The sequence below is a fragment of the Lipotes vexillifer genome, unplaced genomic scaffold, assembly GCF_000442215.2.
Source record: "Lipotes vexillifer unplaced genomic scaffold, Lipotes_vexillifer_v1.1 scaffold1177, whole genome shotgun sequence".
NCBI classification, from domain to species: domain Eukaryota; kingdom Metazoa; phylum Chordata; class Mammalia; order Artiodactyla; family Lipotidae; genus Lipotes; species Lipotes vexillifer.
Window position 1 is genome coordinate 528609 of NW_006789843.1, and position 17589 is coordinate 546197.

General features: G+C 41.6%; 1 protein-coding gene across 1 annotated transcript in view; it reads right to left on the bottom strand.

The window, feature by feature from the left end:
• The window catches only part of RFX4 (regulatory factor X4), a 140161-nt gene that overhangs the window by 56620 nt on the left and 65952 nt on the right, over positions 1 to 17589 (bottom strand). Inside the window, 2 exon segments of the mRNA XM_007472302.1 lie at positions 11039 to 11169; positions 11171 to 11224. Coding sequence (XP_007472364.1) covers positions 11039 to 11169; positions 11171 to 11224 — 185 coding nt within the window.

Sequence of the window (17589 nt, forward strand, 5' to 3'; positions counted from 1 at the left end):
GGCCTCTCCCGTTGCGGAGCACAGGCTCCGGACGCGCAGGCCCAGCGGCCATGGCCCACACGCCCAGCCGCTCCGCGGCATGTGGGATCCTCCCAGACCGGGGCACGAACCCACATCCCTTGCATTGGCAGGCGGACTCTCAACCACTGCGCCACCAGGGAAGCTCAAAACTGGATATTTTTTTTTTTTTATAACAAGCATTTGTAAAGAGGATCAGGAGATTTTTTTTTTTTTAAATGGGGCCACTTTTTTATTAATTAATTTATTTTTTTTTTAATTTTTGCTGCTTTGGGTCTTCATTTCTGAGCAAGGGCTATCTCTAGTTGTGGCAAGTGGGGGCCACTCTTCATCACGGTGCGCGGGCCTCTCACTATTGCTGCCTCTCTTGTGGAGCACAGGCTCCAGATGCGCAGGCTCAGTAGTTGTGGCTCACGGGCCTAGTTGCTCCGCGGCATGTGGGATCCTCCCAGACCAGGGCTCGAACCCGTGTCCCCTGCATTAGCAGGCAGATTCTCAACCACTGCGCCACCAGGGAAGCCCCAAAACTGGATATTTTTAAATGCTCTATTTAAATTCTTAGGACAAGAAGGAACTCCAAATCAATGTTGCAAAATATCTAGAAAATAACAGTATTAAAATATTACATATCAAAACCTATGAGATAGGGCTTGCCTGGAAAGCAAGTGCTCAAAGGAAAGCAAGTGCTGGAAAGCAAGTGCTCAAAGGAAAGCAAGTGCTGGAAAGCAAGTGCTCAAAGGAAAAAGCCGAGCCTGAAATAATTATGTTACTAACCAAAAGTAAAAGAAAGTACATAGGGACTTCCCTGGGGATGCTGTGGTTAAGAATCCACCTGCCAGACTTCCGTGGTGGTACAGTGGTTAGGAATCTACCTGCCAGTGCAGGGGACATGGGTTCAAGCCCTGGTCCAGGAAGATCCCACAGCTGTGGAGCAATTAAGCTGGTGAGCCACAACTACTGAGCCCACGTGCTGCAACCACTGAGCCCACGTGCTGCAACTACTGAAGCCCATGCGCCTAGAGCCTGGGCTCCTCAAGAGAAGCCACAATGATGAGAAGCCTGCACGCCACAATGAAGAGTAGCCCCCGCTCACCGCAATTAGAGAAAGCCCGTGTGCAGCAACGAAGACCCAACGTAGCCAAAAAAATCAGAAAAAAAAAAAAGAAAGTAAATACATCAAACATCTATTTTTTGGTCAATTTTTTTGGTCACTGATACAACCCAACATCCTAGATCTGAGTCAGACACATAGGAGGCACTCAATAAATATGTGTTGAATAAATGAGTAACAGAGTAAACTTAAGAAAGGAAAAGGAGTTAAAAAAAATAAAGGCAGGGCTTCCCTGGTGGCACAGTGGTTGAGAATCTGCCTGCCAATGCAGGGGACATGGGTTTGATCCCTGGTCCAGGAAGACCCCACAAGCCGTGGAGCAACTAAGCCCGTGCGCCACAACTACTGAGCCTGCCCTCTAGAGCCCGTGAGCCACAACTACTGAGCCTGCATGCCGCAACTACTGAGGCCCCGTGCCTGGAGCCCATGCTCTGCAACAAGAGAAGCCACCACAATGAGAAGGCTGCGCACTGCAACGAATAGTAGCCCAGACTCACTGCAACTAGAGAAAGGCTGCATGCAGCAACAAAGACCCCATGCAGCCAAAAATAAATAAATAAATAAAATAAATAAATAAAATAAAGGTAGAAATTAATATGTTAGAAAAAAAGAAATAATAATACCAATAAATACATCCAAGAGCTTTTTCCTTGAAAAAAATTAAACAAATTAGGTAACCTATTCACAAAGAAATGGCAGAAAACACAACTACACAAACAAAAATGCAGTTAAACAGAAATAATCACAGACACAAAGGAAGCTCAATGAATCTACAAACCCACTTTGTTCAGCCCTAAGCAAGTAAATTTAAAGATCTGGAAGAAATTGATAATTTTCTAGGAAAACATAATTTACCAAAACTTACCTCAGAGAAGATAGGAAACCTAAACTGACCAATTACTATAGGAAGAAAAGAAGAAAAATTTCAAAGATTTACTCCTGCAAAACACTCGGCCCAGATGCCTTCAAAGAGAAATTAATTCTGTGTAATCTTCAAGAGCAAATAATTTCAATGCTATTTAAACTGTTTCAGACCTTAGGAAAAAAAGTAGGGGCAGAGGGAACCTTCCAGATTCCTTTTATGAAGCAAAAATAACGTTGATACCAACAACTGACAAAGATTCAACAAAAAAGAAAAGTGCAAACCAATCTCACTTCCGACTCCTGATGCAGAAATCCTAAATAAAATAGAAAATAAGATCCTGCAACACATTAAAGAAAATAATACACTATGAGTAAGTGGGATGTATTCTAGGAATTCAAGAATGGTTCAATATTAGGATATGGATAATAGGATCACTTCTATAGATGATGGAAAGCATTGGATAATATGCAACAACCATTCTTCATCAAAAGTTTGATGAAATAAGAAAATACAGATATTCCTTAGAATATAGATAGAATATCTCATTCTTAATCCAAAGCCAGCATCATATTTAACCAAGAAACAATACATGCATTCTCATTAAAGTCAAGAGCTTTTAACATGTTCTTGAGGAATAAGCCAACATAATTAGATAAGAGAAATAAACTAGAAAGACATTTTTAGATAATATAATTCTAAACCTGGAAAATTTAAGAGAAGCCCCCAAAAGGAATACAACAGTAAGATAGTTAAATTTAAAACAGTCAGGTCCAAACATAACACACAGAAACCAATAGCTTTCATATATATAAACAACCACCAGTCAAGAGATATGGAGGAAAAGACTGCATTTACAATAGCAACAAAAAAAAGTAAGAATGAATTTAATTTTAAAAATATATATGATTTATATGAAAAAATATTTACAACATTCCTGAAGGCCACAAAATTTAACACTAGAATAAATGGCAAGGCAAAGAGTGTTCATTTCTAGGAATTCTCAATATCATAAAGATATAATTCTCCTTAAATTAATCTATAACTGTAATGTAATCCCAATGAACATCCATATATTTATACATAAATTTTTACATGTATATAAATACTTAAATAGACAAACTGATGCTAAGTAAGTTCATATGGAAAAATAAGAGACAATAACAGGAAAATTCTACAAACGGAAGTAAGTATGAGGAGCTAGCCTATCAAATAGTAAAATGTGTTTAAAAGCGCAAAACTTAAAGACAGCGTGACCCTGGAACATGAATATATAGAAATATATATGGTATAGGCTAGCAAGTCTAGAAATAGCACCAATACATATAACATTTACTACATTAAATAGGAGGCACCTCAAATCTGTGAAGAAAGAATGGAATAGTTAACATATGTATGGGGATAAGGAGAGCTGTTGGAAAAAAAATGAAGCCATACTTTACATCTTACACAAGGATGAATTCCAAATTGGATAAAAGTTCAAAAGTACAAAATCAAAGCATAAAGTTTGTAGGACAAGCCATGGGAAAATTATTTTGTAACCAGAGTGGGAAAGACTTCTAAAACAATGATACAAAATCCAGAAGCCATAAAAACAAGGACTGATAAATTCAACTACACAAATATATTTTCTGTATGGCAAAAACAAAGGAAGAAAATGAGAAAATATTTGCAACTCTTATTACAGATAAATGGTTAATATTCCTAAAAAATAAAGAGCTCTTAAAAATCAATGAGATAGCCTCATCCACCAGAGGGCAGACAGCAGAAGCAAAAGAACTACAATCCTGCAGCCTGTGGAACAAAAACCACATTCACAGAAAGATAGACAAGATGAAAAAGCAAGGGCTATGTACCAGATGAAGGAACAAGATAAAACCCCAGAAAAACAACTAAATGAAGTGTAAATAGGCAACCTTCCAGAAAAAGAATTCAGAATAATGAGAGTGAAGGTGATCCAGGACCACAGAAAAAGAATGGAGGCAAAGATCAAGAAGATGAAAGAAATGTTTAACAAAGACCTTGAAGAATTAAAGAACAAACAAACAGAGATGAACAATCCAATAAGTGAAATGAAAACTACACTAGAAGGAATCAATAGCAGAATAACTGAGGCAGAAGAACGGATAAGTGACCTGGAAGACAGAATGGTGGAATTCACTGCTGCAGAACAGAATAAAGAAAAAAGAATGAAAAGAAATGAAGACAGCCTAAGAGACCTCTGGGACAACATTAAATGCAACAACATTCGCATTATAGGGGTCCCAGAAGGAGAAGAGAGAGAGAAAGAACCCGAGAAAATATCTGAAGAGATTATAGTCAAAAACTTCCCTAATATGGGAAAGGAAATAGCCACCCAAGTCCAGGAAGCCCAGAGAGTCCCATACAGGATAAACCCGAGGAGAAACACGCCAAGACACATAGTAATCAAACTGACAAAAATTAAAGACAAAGAAAAATTATTGAAAGCACCAAGGGAAAAATGACAAATAACATACAAGGGAACTCCCATAAGGTTAACAGCTGATTTCTCAGCAGAAACTCTACAAGCCAGAAGGGAGTGGCATGATATACTTAAAGTGATGAAAGAGAACGAACTACAACCAAGATTACTCTACCCGGCAAGGATCTCATTCAGATTCGATGGAGAAATCAAAAGCTTTACAGACAAGCAAAAGCTAAGAGAATTCAGCACCACCAAACCAGCTCTACAACAAATGCTAAAGGAACATCTCTAAGTGGGAAACACAGAGAAGAAAAGGACCTACGAAAACAAAACCAGAACAATTAAGAAAATGGTCATAGGAACATACATACTGATAATTACCTTAAATGTGAATGGATTAAATGCTCCAACCAAGAGACACAGTCTTGCTGAATGGGTACAAAAACAAGACCCATATATATGCTGTCTACAAGAGACCCACTTCAGACCTAGGGACACATACAGACTGAAAGTTAGGGGATGGAAAAAGATATTCCATGTAAATGGAAATCAAAAGAAAGCTGGAGTAGCAATACTCATATCAGATAAAATAGACTTTAAAATAAAGAATGTTACAAGAGACAAGGAAGGACACTACCTAATGATCAAGGGATCAATCAAGAAGATGATAAAACAATTATAAATATATATACACCCAACATAGGAGCACCTCAATATATAAGGCAACTGCTAACAGCTGTAAAAGAGGAAATCGACAGTAACAAAATAATAGTGGGGGACTTTAACACCTCACTTACACCAATGGACAGATCACCCAAAATGAAAGTAAATAAGGAAACACAAACTTTAAATGACACAATAGACCAGATAGATTTACTTGATATCTATAGGACATTCCATCCCAAGACAGCAGATTACACTTTCTTCTCAAGTGCGCACTGAACGTTCTCCAGGATAGATCACATCTTGGGTCACAAATCAAGCCTCAGTAAATTTAAGAAAATTGAAACCATATCAAGCATCTTTTCTGACCACAATGCTATAAGATTAGAAATCAATTACAAGGAAAAAAATGTAAAAAACACAAACACATGGAGGCTACACAATATGTTACTAAATAACTAAGAGATCACTGAAGAAATCAAAGAGGAAATCAAAAAAATACCTAGAGACAAATGACAATGAAAACACGTTGATCCAAAACCTATGGGATGCAGCAAAAGCAGTTCTAAGAGGGAAGTTTATAGCAATACAATCCTACCTCAAGAAACAACAAACATCTCAAATAAACAATCTAACCTTACAAGTAAAAGAACTAGAGAAAGAAGAAAAAACAAAACCCAAAGTTAGTAGAAGGAAAGAAATCATAAAGATCAGAGCAGAAATAAATGAAATAGATACAAAGAAAACAATAGCAAAGATCAATAAAACTAAAAGCTGGTTCTTTGAGAAGATAAACAAAATTGATAAATTATTAGCCAGACTCATCAAGAAAAAGAGGGAGAGGACTCAAATCATTAAAACTAGAAATGAAAAAGGAGACGTTACAACAGACACCGCAGAAATACAAAGCATCCTAAGAGACTACTATAAGCAACTCTGTGGCAATAAAATGGACAACCTGGAAGAAATGGACAAATTTTTAGAAAGGTATAACCTTCCAAGACTGAACCAGGAAGAAATAGGTAATACGAACAATCACATCACAATCACAATCACAATCACAAGGCATGAAATTGAAACTGTGATAAAAAAAAATCTTCCAACAAACAAAAGTCCAGGACCAGATAGCCTCACAGGTGTATTCTATCAAACATTTAGAGAAGACTTAACACCCATCCTTCTCAAAATCTTCCAAACAGCTGCAGAGAAAGGAACACTCCCAAACTCATTCTATGAGGCCACCATCACCCTGATACCAAAACCAGACAAAGATACTACAAAAAAGGAAAATTACAGACCAATATCACTCATGAATACAGATGCAAATATCCTTAACAAAATACTAGTAAACCAAATCCAACAACACATTAAAAGGATCATGCACCATGATCAAGTGGGATTTATCCCAGGGATGCAAGGATTCTTCAATATACGCAAATCAATCAATGTCATACACCATAATAACAAACTGAAGAATAAAAACCGTATGATCATCTCAATAGATGCAGAAAAAGCTTTTGACAAAATTCAACACCCATTTATGATAAAAACTCTCCAGAAAGTGTGCATAGAGGAAACCTACCTCAACATAATAAAGGCCATATACGACACACCCACAGCAAATGTCACTGTCAATGGTGAAAAACTGAAAGCATTTCCTCTAAGATCAGGAACACGACAAGGATGTCCACTCTCACCACTATTATTCAACATAGTTTTGGAAGCCCTAGCCACGGCAATCAGAGAAGAAAAAGAAATAAAAGGAATACAAGTTGGAAAAGAAGAAGTAAAACCGTCACTGTTTGCAGATGACATGATACTATACATAGAGAATCCTAAAAATGCCACCAGAAAACTACTAGAGCTAATCAATGAATTTGGTAAAGTTGCAGGATACAAAATTAATGCACAGAAACCTCTTGCATTCCTATACACTAATGATGAAAAATCTGAGAGAGATATTAAGGAAACACTCCCATTTACCATTGCAACAAAAAGAATAAAATACCTAGGAATAAACCTACCTAGGGAGACAAAAGGCCTGTATGCAGAAAAGTATAAGACACTGAGGAAAGAAATTAAAGATGATAGAAACAGATGAAGAGATATACCATGTTCTTGGATTGGAAGGATCAATATTGTGAAAATGACTATACTACCCAAAGCAATCTACAGATTCAATGTAATCCCTATCAAATTACCAATGGCATTTTCTTCAGAACTACAACAAAACATCTTAAAATTTGTATGGAGACACAAAAGACCCCAAATAGCCAAAGCAGTCTTGAAGGAAGAAAATGGAGCTGGAGGAACTGGGCTCCCGGACTTCAGACTATACTACAAAGCTACCGTAATCAAGACAGTATGGTACTGACACAAAACCAGAAATACAGATCAATGGAACAGGATAGAAAGCCCAGAGATAAACTCACGCACCTATGGTCAACTAATCTATGACAAAGGTGGCAAGGATGTACAATGGAGAAAAGACAGTCTCTTCAGTAAGTGGTGCTGGGAGAACCGGACAGCTACATGTAAAAGAATGAAATTAGAACACTCCCTAACACCATACACAAAAATAAACTCAAAATGGATTAGAGACCTAAAATGTAAAACCGGACACTATAAAACTCTGAGAGGAAAACAGGAAGAACAAACACTCTTTGACGTAAATTACAGAAAGATCTTTTTTTGATCCACCTCCTAGAGTAATGGAAATAAAAACAAAAATAAACAAATGGGACCTAATGAAACTTAAGTTTTTGCACAGCTAAGGAAACTACAAACAAGACAAAAATACAACCCTCGGGCTTCCCTGGTGGCGCAGTGGTTGAGAGTCCGCCTGCTGATGCAAGGGACACGGGTTCGTGCCCCGGTCCGGGAAGATCCCACATGCTGCGGAGGGGCTGGGCCCGTGAGCCATGGCCTCTAAGCCTGCGCGTCCAGAGCCTGTGATCCGCAAAGGGAGAGGCCACAACAGTGAGAGGCCCGTGTAACGTAAAAAAAAAAAAAAAAACCCTCATAATGGGAGAAAATATCTGCACACGAAGCAACGGACAAAGGATTAATCTCCGAAATATATAAACATGCAGCTCAATATGATAAATACAAACAACCCAATCCAAAAATGGGGAGAAGACCTAAACAGACATTTCTCCAAAGAAGACATACAGATGGCCAAGAAGCACATGAAACGCTGCTCAACATCACTAATTATTAGAGAAATGCAAATCAAAACCACAATGAGGTATCACCTCACATCAGTTAGAATGGCCATCATCAGGAAATCTACAAACAACAAATGCTGGAGAGGGTGTGGAGAAAAGGGGACCCTCTTGCACTGTTGGTGGGAATGTAAATTGATATGGCCACTATGGAGAACTGTATGGAGGTTCCTTAAGAAACTAAAAATAGAATTACCATATGACCCAGCAATCCCACTACTGGGCCTATACCCAGAGAAAACAACAATTCAGGAAGACATATGTACCCCAGTGTTCACTGCAACACTGTTTACAATAGCCAGGTCATGGAAGCAACCTAAATGCCCATCGACAGACGAATGGATAAAGAAGTTGTGGTACATACATACAATGGAATGTTACTCAGCCATAAAAAGGAACGAAATTGGGTCATTTGTAGAGATGTGGATGTATCTAGAGACTGTCATACAGAGTGAAGTAAGTCAGAAAGAGAAAAACAAATATCGTATATTAACGCATATATGTGGAACCTAGAAAAATGGTACAGATGCACCAGTCTGCAGGGCAGAAAGTGAGACACAGATGCAGAGAAGAAACGTATAGACACCAAGTGGGGAAAGTGGTGGTGGTGGTGGTGTGATGAATTGGGAGATTGGGAATGACATATATACACTAATATGTATAAAATGGATAACAAATAAGAACCTGGTGTATAAAAAAATAAATAAAATAAAGTTCAATTTAAAAAAAGAAATCAATGAGAAAAACATCAACTACCAAATGGAAAAATAGTCAAAGGATAAGAACAGAGAGTTCATGGGAAAGAAACAGAAATCACTCTTAAAGACATGAAGATATACTCAGCTTCATTCGTAATAAGGTAAATGCCCATTAAAACTTCACTGAGACAAGTTTAAGTCACAGATCCTTTGAACCAGGAATTCAGCCCTTTAGGACTTTATCCTGCACATATACTCTATGTAGTAGGATGAAGGGTTGTTCCCCCCCATAATATGTCCAACTGGAACCCGTGAAGTTGACCTTATATCATAAAAGGGCCTTTGTGGATATGATTAAATTAAGGATCTTGAGATGAAACCTTGGATTAACTGGGTGGGCCTTAAATCCAGTGACAAGTGTCCTTACGGGAGACAGCAAGACACAGAGTGGGAATCAATGTGAAGATGGGAGGCAGGGACTGGAGTGATGCAGCTACAAGCCAAGGAACACCAAGGATAGACGGCACCCATCAGAAGCTGTGAGAGAGGCACAGATCAGATCCTCCCTCAAAGTCTCTGCAAGGAACCAACCCCGACAACACCTTGATTTTAGACTTGTGGCCTCCAGAACTGTGAGGGAATACGTTTGTTGTTTTCAGCCACCCAGTTTGTGGTACTTGGTTATTGCAGCCCTAGGAAACTAACAAACTGCACCATGTAAAAGAATGTACTAAAAACATCATTCATCACAGCACTGTAATAGGACTAGATTGGAAACATCAAGACAACTAATTTAACTCAATACAGAGGAACAATATGCAGGTGTGAAAAAGAAAAAAAACCTCTTTATAGACTGATGTAAAATGCTCTGTGTAGCAGTCCCAACAGGAAACAGATGCCACTCAAAACACTAGAGTTTGGGCTTCCCTGGTGGCGCAGTGGTTGGGAGTCCGGCCTGCCGATGCAGGGGACACGGGTTCGTGCCCTGGTTTGGGAGGATCCCACATGCCGCGGAGCGGCTGGGCCCGTGAGCCATGGCCGCTGGGCCTGCGCGTCCGGAGCCTGTGCTCTGCAATGGGAGAGGCCACAACAGTGAGAGGCCCGCATAATGCCAAAAAAAAACCAAAAACACTAGAGTTTGTCTATAAGGGACAAGTCATAAAGGCGTGGATAGGCATAGGAGAACCCATAAAGGTGACTGCTGCAACCGGGGGTTAGGGTCAGCAGGCTCTCATCCACCTCATGACGAAAGGACAACCTGGAGGGAGAGAGGTGGCCTGGAAGGCAGCAGAGCCCAGTGGAGGTACGTGGCCAGCCGGGGGTGACGTCATAGGGAGGGAGGTAGTGAGGCAATCTCCTGACTTCACTCTCTTCCCTCCCTTTGATGTCCCTTCTGACCCCCTCCCCACCACCAGCTGATCGGGGCTGGAAGCCAGAGGGAAAGGGAGCCCCGTAAGGAGTTCCATGCAGTCCACCCTCCCCACCTACCCCTCACCGGACAGAAGGCAGCATGGAACACAGCGGAGCCTGCATCTGAAGGGGCACAGAAGCTGCCCAACACAATCTCCACGACTTGTTTTTTTGAAACAAGGTACAGAACAGTATATGTAGTATGTCATCATTTGAGTAAGAAAAACTATATGTCATGCACTGGTTACATGTGCATAGCAGATCCGGACGGGCCCCTAAGAAAATGACTGTATTTGATGCTCTGGGGAGAGGACCTGGGTATGTGGGGAAGATTAGGAAGGAGACTTTTCACTGTGTAACACATCATCCTTTTTGAATTCTGAATGATACAAGAGGTTCAAAATGTTAAATTTTATTTATACTGGAAATATTAAATTTTATTTATATTCAAAAATATAAATAAAATTTAATATTTTAAAGTCCAATATTAGTGGTCTTTACAAGGGAGGCCCCCAGACAGTGCATGGCTCTATTCAATAAATGAGAAAGAGGAACGATACCTGCTGAGGACCAACCATGAGGGGATATGAGAAGAAGCGTGCCCACCTGTCAGGTAATGCCTGCAGCACAGTGGGCATCAGCACTCCGGAGATAGCTTTGTAGAGGATGGAGTCACACACGCCGACGATGTTCACCACCGTGGAGGAGCCCAGCACGGGCAGCATGTGGGGCGGCATTCAGTGCCAAAAGGGGCGGCATTCCTTGCCAAAAGTGCAGAAGGAAACTTTGAACCTGTATCAACCCACAGAGAGAAGAACCGTCGAGGTTACACAAGGCCCTCCCAGCAGACTCTTGGGACTCAGCCAAGGCCAGCCCAGTCCACAGCGCTATTCTCTTCTCCCCTTGCAGCAACAGAGGCCGCCCCAGCCTGGGTAGCTTACGAGGCCCCGGAAGGTCCTCCTGTCCCAAGTCTTCACCCTGCCCGTGTGGGTGCATGCCCCCTGCTGGAGAAGCACTTGGCCTGGCAGCCTGGGGTCTATCCTGCCCTGGGAGAGAGCAGTAGCAAGTTAACCCATCTGCCCCTTCATGCTGACCGTGATCTGGGTAAAAAGTTTAAGAAAGGGAAGGTGGGATGTTGCTTCTAAAAAGCTCAGAGCACTACAACTATTCTTTGGGCCTGTCGGTGCCTCGGGGACCCCAGGGTGTTCTGGAAAGGAAGGGAACATTGTGTGAGTTGCCGGTAAGAGGACTGTGTCTAGGAGGAAGAAGAGTAGGTGTCACAGACACAAGTCTCCTGATACAACCTTGTGCGCCCCCAAAATGGATAAAGTGCAAAGGCCTCTTCGTGGCCAAATTCGACCATTTTCTCAAAGAGCCCTTGGTGCAGCCTTGGCTGGCTAGTGTCATTATGGGATGCTAGATGGTGCCATCTGGACAGTAAGGTACGAGGACACCCAAGCCCAACCACTAGCACAGGACAGAAATCTATCGGGCACTCAAAATGGAGTTATTGTTATTAATACAAGGATAGCAGGCCCCCTACCCCTGTATCTTCCAGGGTCTGAGTTGGAGGTCAGGGAGAGAGGAGGTGGGGGGTGGGGCAAGATAAGGGAAGTGAAGGGACACAGTAGAAGATGGTTATCTGGTACGTATAATAACACTAAAGATACCTGGACTTCAGCTAACATTGAGGAGTGACTCATCTTAAAGTTAGGGAACAAATAATTGAAGTTTTGTGAATTCTTCCAAGCTCAACTTGGTTCCTGTACTATGTATCTTTCTTTCCTCCACAGATGGGCACTCCTGAACCCCTGTGTAAGGCACTTCCCACATCCCTGGTTCCCCAAATCAATCCTGACCCAAGGCAGGAGGTCATTTAATACCCAAGTCTAACACTTTGGAGGTGGTATTATTAATGGTGTCAGCGTTATGTATTTATTGAGTGCTACTATATGCCAGGAACTTAGCACAGGTTCTCTCAGTTAATACTACAGCTTAGGATCACTGCTCCCATTGTGTAGAGACATTAACTTATTTGTCCAAAGCCAGACAGCAAGTCAGGGAATGGACGAATTTGTCTTTTCACAAATCAGTCTAGTGGCTAGTTTGCTCTTCACGTGGGCTTCGACCCCATTCCTGAGACCTATGCCTCTTCTTGGACTGCTGCCCACATCCCAGCATTCTGCCCCAGCCTGGGGACCTGCAGTTGTCCTTCAAGCCCCTCTCAGAAGTAGGGTCTTACTTTCCTTTGACCAGGCTACCTCTGACCCCAGCTTGGTGACCTGAGCTCAGCCTCAGATGGACAGAATTCCCTGATCCCCACGGCCAGGCTGGAATTCCCAGCGTAAACACTGGATGGGAGGCTTGGGGGGTGAGGAATGAGGAGAAAAGCATGCCCCTTGACTTCCTAGAGGGAAAATGGTAATTTCCAAAAACAGGATCAAAGTGGCAACTGAGGTCAGGTTTGTAAATTATGAAACTCAAAGTCACAGTTCTGTTAATTCCACGAGAGTGAAAATATTGCAAAGTTTACAACGATATTGAAAATTAAAACCAACAACAACAAAAAATCCAAATGAGTGAAGACTGCCTTCCAGGGTTCTAATCCTATCACCACTACCAACTAGGGGTATAATATCTCTATGCCTCAGTTTCTTTACCTGTGAAATGGGAATAAAAGTAGTATTTACTAGATTTTGGTAAAGATTCCTAAAAAGTACTTATTACAGTGGCTGGCACATAGTAAATGCTCAATAAAGGTTAGCTGCTATTATTATTACTATTATTATTATTATTATTATTTGTATCACGGAGGCACTACAACTATGAGGCCCAAGAAATCAGTGCACTGCCCTAAGACATTTGAGACACCCTTGCCTACGTTTCTGAGCGTCACCCAGCCAGGATCCCCATGGTGGCTCTGCTCACCTGTCAAGGTTCCTGTTCTTATTGGGACACCTGGTGGCTGACTGCTGGCCGCCTTGGGCCTGGAGGTGGCCGCATCTCTTAGACAAGGTGCTTACCCTCCAGACAACCCTCTGCTGTCTCCGGATCCCATCTCATCCCTGGGCACTGGCCTCTGGCCAGGTCCTGGACCTCCCTGCCTGTCCTTCCAACTCTGAATAAGCATTGCCCAGCTGATTCCTAGTATTTGGTAGATTCTGAATTCATCTGCCTTTCTAAGCTCTCCTTGCATGTAGCCCTACTCTTTTTTTTTTTTTTTTTTTTTTTTTTTTTTTGTGAGCAGTCAATTTCCAGCAGAAATTTTTTTTTTTTTTTTTTTTTTTTTTTTATGAGCAGTCAATTTCCAGCAGAAATTCTGGCAAACATTAGCTGCTGTGTACATTAAAACAAATCTGTAGAAAGTCACTCTCATTAGCAGCCATCTGTCTTTTTCAAGTCTGTTCTAGTGGCACAGGGAGCCCTGATCAGTCCTGGTACCAGGGCAGCCTTTGTAGAGGGCATATTATCCAGTTTTGACCTCCCTTCCTACTCTGCATTTAAGAGCATTTAATGTCCAGTGGACTAGTTCCTCAGAGTGAGAAGGAAAAAAAAGGAGGGAGAACAGTGTAAAGCTCAAGGGCTGATACTTGGAAGTCAGGGGTGATATGGACAGACACAGTGTTCATATCAGGAGGCTGAGCCAACAGGACCTCCTGATGGACTAGATATGAAATGTGAGGGGAAAAGAAGAACCGAGGTTTGTGGTTTGAGCAATTGTGTGTGGTAGTGGCAATCTAAGACTTGGGAAGAACAAATCTGGGAGTGAAAATTAGAGCTCTGATTAGACCACCGTAAGTTAGACGGCAAGTCATTTGAATCTGGAGCTCGGACTAAACAGATATATAAATATGAGAGTTACCAGCCTTTACAAAATGGAGATGGTGTCTGCCTATTAGTAGGATGAAATAAGATAACTTGTAAGATGCCTGGCATGATGAAGGCATTTAACAAATGGAAACATAATTAGACAGAAGGGAAGAGTTCTCCTTACTCCTTGCAAGCATAAATGGTGAGCGAATCAGGGGTAAATGACTGAAAATGATTATTTAAACCAAGTTTCCTGGATTATCTACTTTAGTCCCTTGAACTCCCAGCCCTTTTTCTCTCTGTTCAATGAAATATCAGGAGATGATTTCCTTAAGAATTACCTAAGTAAGTTTTCTATTTCTTTTCCATGCCTATGTTTAGTTCATTCCTAATATATTGGCACCTTGTGGAAAGATATCTGATGACTTCCAGTCATGGGTACTTAATTGCTACAGTGTTAAAAGGAACTTGACAAAACAATAACTACCAAAATACCTACCACTTATTATGCTCTGAGTTTGAAATCAGACACTTTATCTATACAATTTCCATGTAATCATCACAATTTTACTATGAGGTAGATATAGTTATTATCTCCATTTTACAGAAAAAGAAATTGAGGCTCAGAGAGGTTAAGTACCTTGCTCAAGGTCACAGGCTAGTAAGTGGTGAATTTGGGACTCAAACACAGGACTATCTGATTTTACAGCTCTCTGTGCAATGTAGTTTGGAGAAGGCTTTGCAGCAAGTTCCCTACGTGCAGACTTGGACTCTTTGTGCTTGCCTGACAATGCTATAAGTCTGTGGCGGTTTTCCATCCATCCACCCATCCACCCATTCATCCATCCATCCATTCACCCATCCATCCATCCACTCATCCACCCGAGAAACATTTACTGAGAGCCTGAGAGTATAATTGACCTGGATACAGTAGTAAGCAAGACAAACAAGGTCCCTGCCCTCAAGGGCTTCCATGGTGGTGGTAGGAGACAAACAATGAACAAGCAAACAATAAGATAATTTAAGATTGTAATACTAGTATACACTGTGACCTCAACAGATATTAAAGATCTTGAAGACCTGAAACAAACTGCACCATCAAAGTGTACCAGATGCATCCAACATTTATTTACCAATGACTTTTCTCAGCTGTAGGAGAAAGCCATGCCCATCAGAGGTAAAATACCCCCCTTCATTCTTTTGTGTTTGGGTAGAATGAACAACATCTCGATCAGCCATCTCAAAAACAGCCACCAAATACCCCTGCCCAGGGGTAGAAAGAATACTGGACCAGCAGTGTTAGGTGACAAAGCCCTAACCAACTGTGTGACCTCTCTTAACTCTCTGGTTGACGCACCTGATGAGAGCAAGCATTTGTATGACCTTTTACCAGGCATTGTCTCATCTCCTCCTTCCAGTAATCCTGTGAACTGGATAGGCAGGGAAGATATTTTTATCTTCATTTCTAGGATGAGGAATTGAGCCACGTCTTGAATCCAAGCCTAAGCTCCAAGTCTAGCATTTTTCCCGCAGGAGCACTCAAGCCCTCACAAGGTTTCTGGACCATATATTCTGCCTCCTAATTGCTGGTGTGCGTGCCTTTTTTTTTCCCCTCAAGACTGTGTCCTGTCACCCCATTTCTGGGGGCTAGAGCAGCATATGGCACCATTAGATGTCCAACAAGTGTTGGAATTAATGAATGGAATTCAGTGAAGTGAGATGATGATCAAGTTTTGAGATGTATAAAGCTAGATATGAACATAAGGGAGGACTGTCACCAGTTTTGTTGTTAGTACTTTTGTGGCAGAGAGGGACAGCTATCCACCAGAGCTCCTCTTCTCTAGTAGTATACGCTGCCGCCCAGTGAGGGGCCACACTTCCCAGCTCCCCTTACCTCCAGGTGGGGCTGTGAGACCAGCTCTTGCCAATAGGCTATGGGCAAAAGTGATGCATTTTATTTCTGGGCTGACAAGGTTAAGAAAGGGGATGTCTTCCCTGTAATCCTTTTCCCCATCCATCAGCTGAACAGAGGACTCCAAGGCTCTAGGGGAGGATGTGGCCACAAGGTGGAAGAAGCCTGGGTCCCTGAACCACCCCCAGAAACCAGCCTTCCAACCAAGGGCGTCCACGTTGGATTGTGACATGTATTGTCTCACTGTGTTAAGACTTGGGGCTTAACTGTTACAGAAGCCAGTGCTGTCTTAACCAATCATGAGTCATGGTTTGCCCAGATCTCGGTGCACTGTCTTTGATATGTGAGGCACAGCCAAACTACAATACGAGAGAAAGCAGTGAGTTTGCTTTCTTTAAAAAGAAAATAATTCCACTTAAATGGTCACTCAGGGAATTTGGGAAATTTAAGAATCTAGTGGATGAAAGTCAAGAGCAGGAAGAATACTCCTTCTCTGCCAACACGCTGCCACCTCTTCTGGAGCCATGTCTAAGAACCAAGCGATAGCTCACATATGGTGGTACCGCTGCTACACTGGGCTCCTGAGCGAACAGTAAACAAGCTGCACAAGTACCGGCAAGTGCTCAACAAGCATTCACTGCCTTACCTCATCCTCTTCCCCTCCATCTCCAACAGCACATGCCCCCCTAAAACACACAAAAAGGGAATCTCCAGCATCTTTTTCACCAATAACTACTGATTTTTATAGCCCCTGTAGAGCCTGGGCTATCTTCCCTGAAATTGAATGCCCTCACCTGATCTCAGGGTGGTGTCTTTAGTTTTTGTTTTTTTTTTTTTTCCTGCCTGAAAGGCATTTTCTTTAAACAGAAAGGCCTCAGGTTTATGGGGTGAAATGTGTGATTTCCTGCCATCCTGTTGGAAGATTCTTCTGGATGGCATTTTAGGCAAGAAGATTTTATTGTCTCTTTGGTTATATAACCAGTGCTTCAATCCTCCCTTATTTCTCCTCCCCATTCCTTAACTGTAATATTTTTAAATAAAAATGAAATGAAATTCTTAGATTGTTTGTATTCAAAGATGGCCCTACTGGCAGTGCTAGATGGACATGGGGACCAGACCTTGAGAATGGAGGGTAACCAGCTCCAAATACACTGAAGTGGATGAGCCTCGGGAAAAGGTTAAATCAAAAATAAAGAAAAGCTTTCCTTTAGTTTTTCTGAATGTATAATTCTGGGTGTAATGATACCTTGGCAAAACTGTGTTCCCAGGAGGCCAACTGGGCAGGATGCAGTTCACTAGACAGAGCAAGTAAAAAGCCATGTCAACTGCTGTTCACACAGAGAATCTGTAAAATGGGGATAGTAACAATGCCTGCTTCCTAGGATCACTGTGAGGATTAAATGAGCTAATGTACATCAAGGGCTTCCAGAGGCCT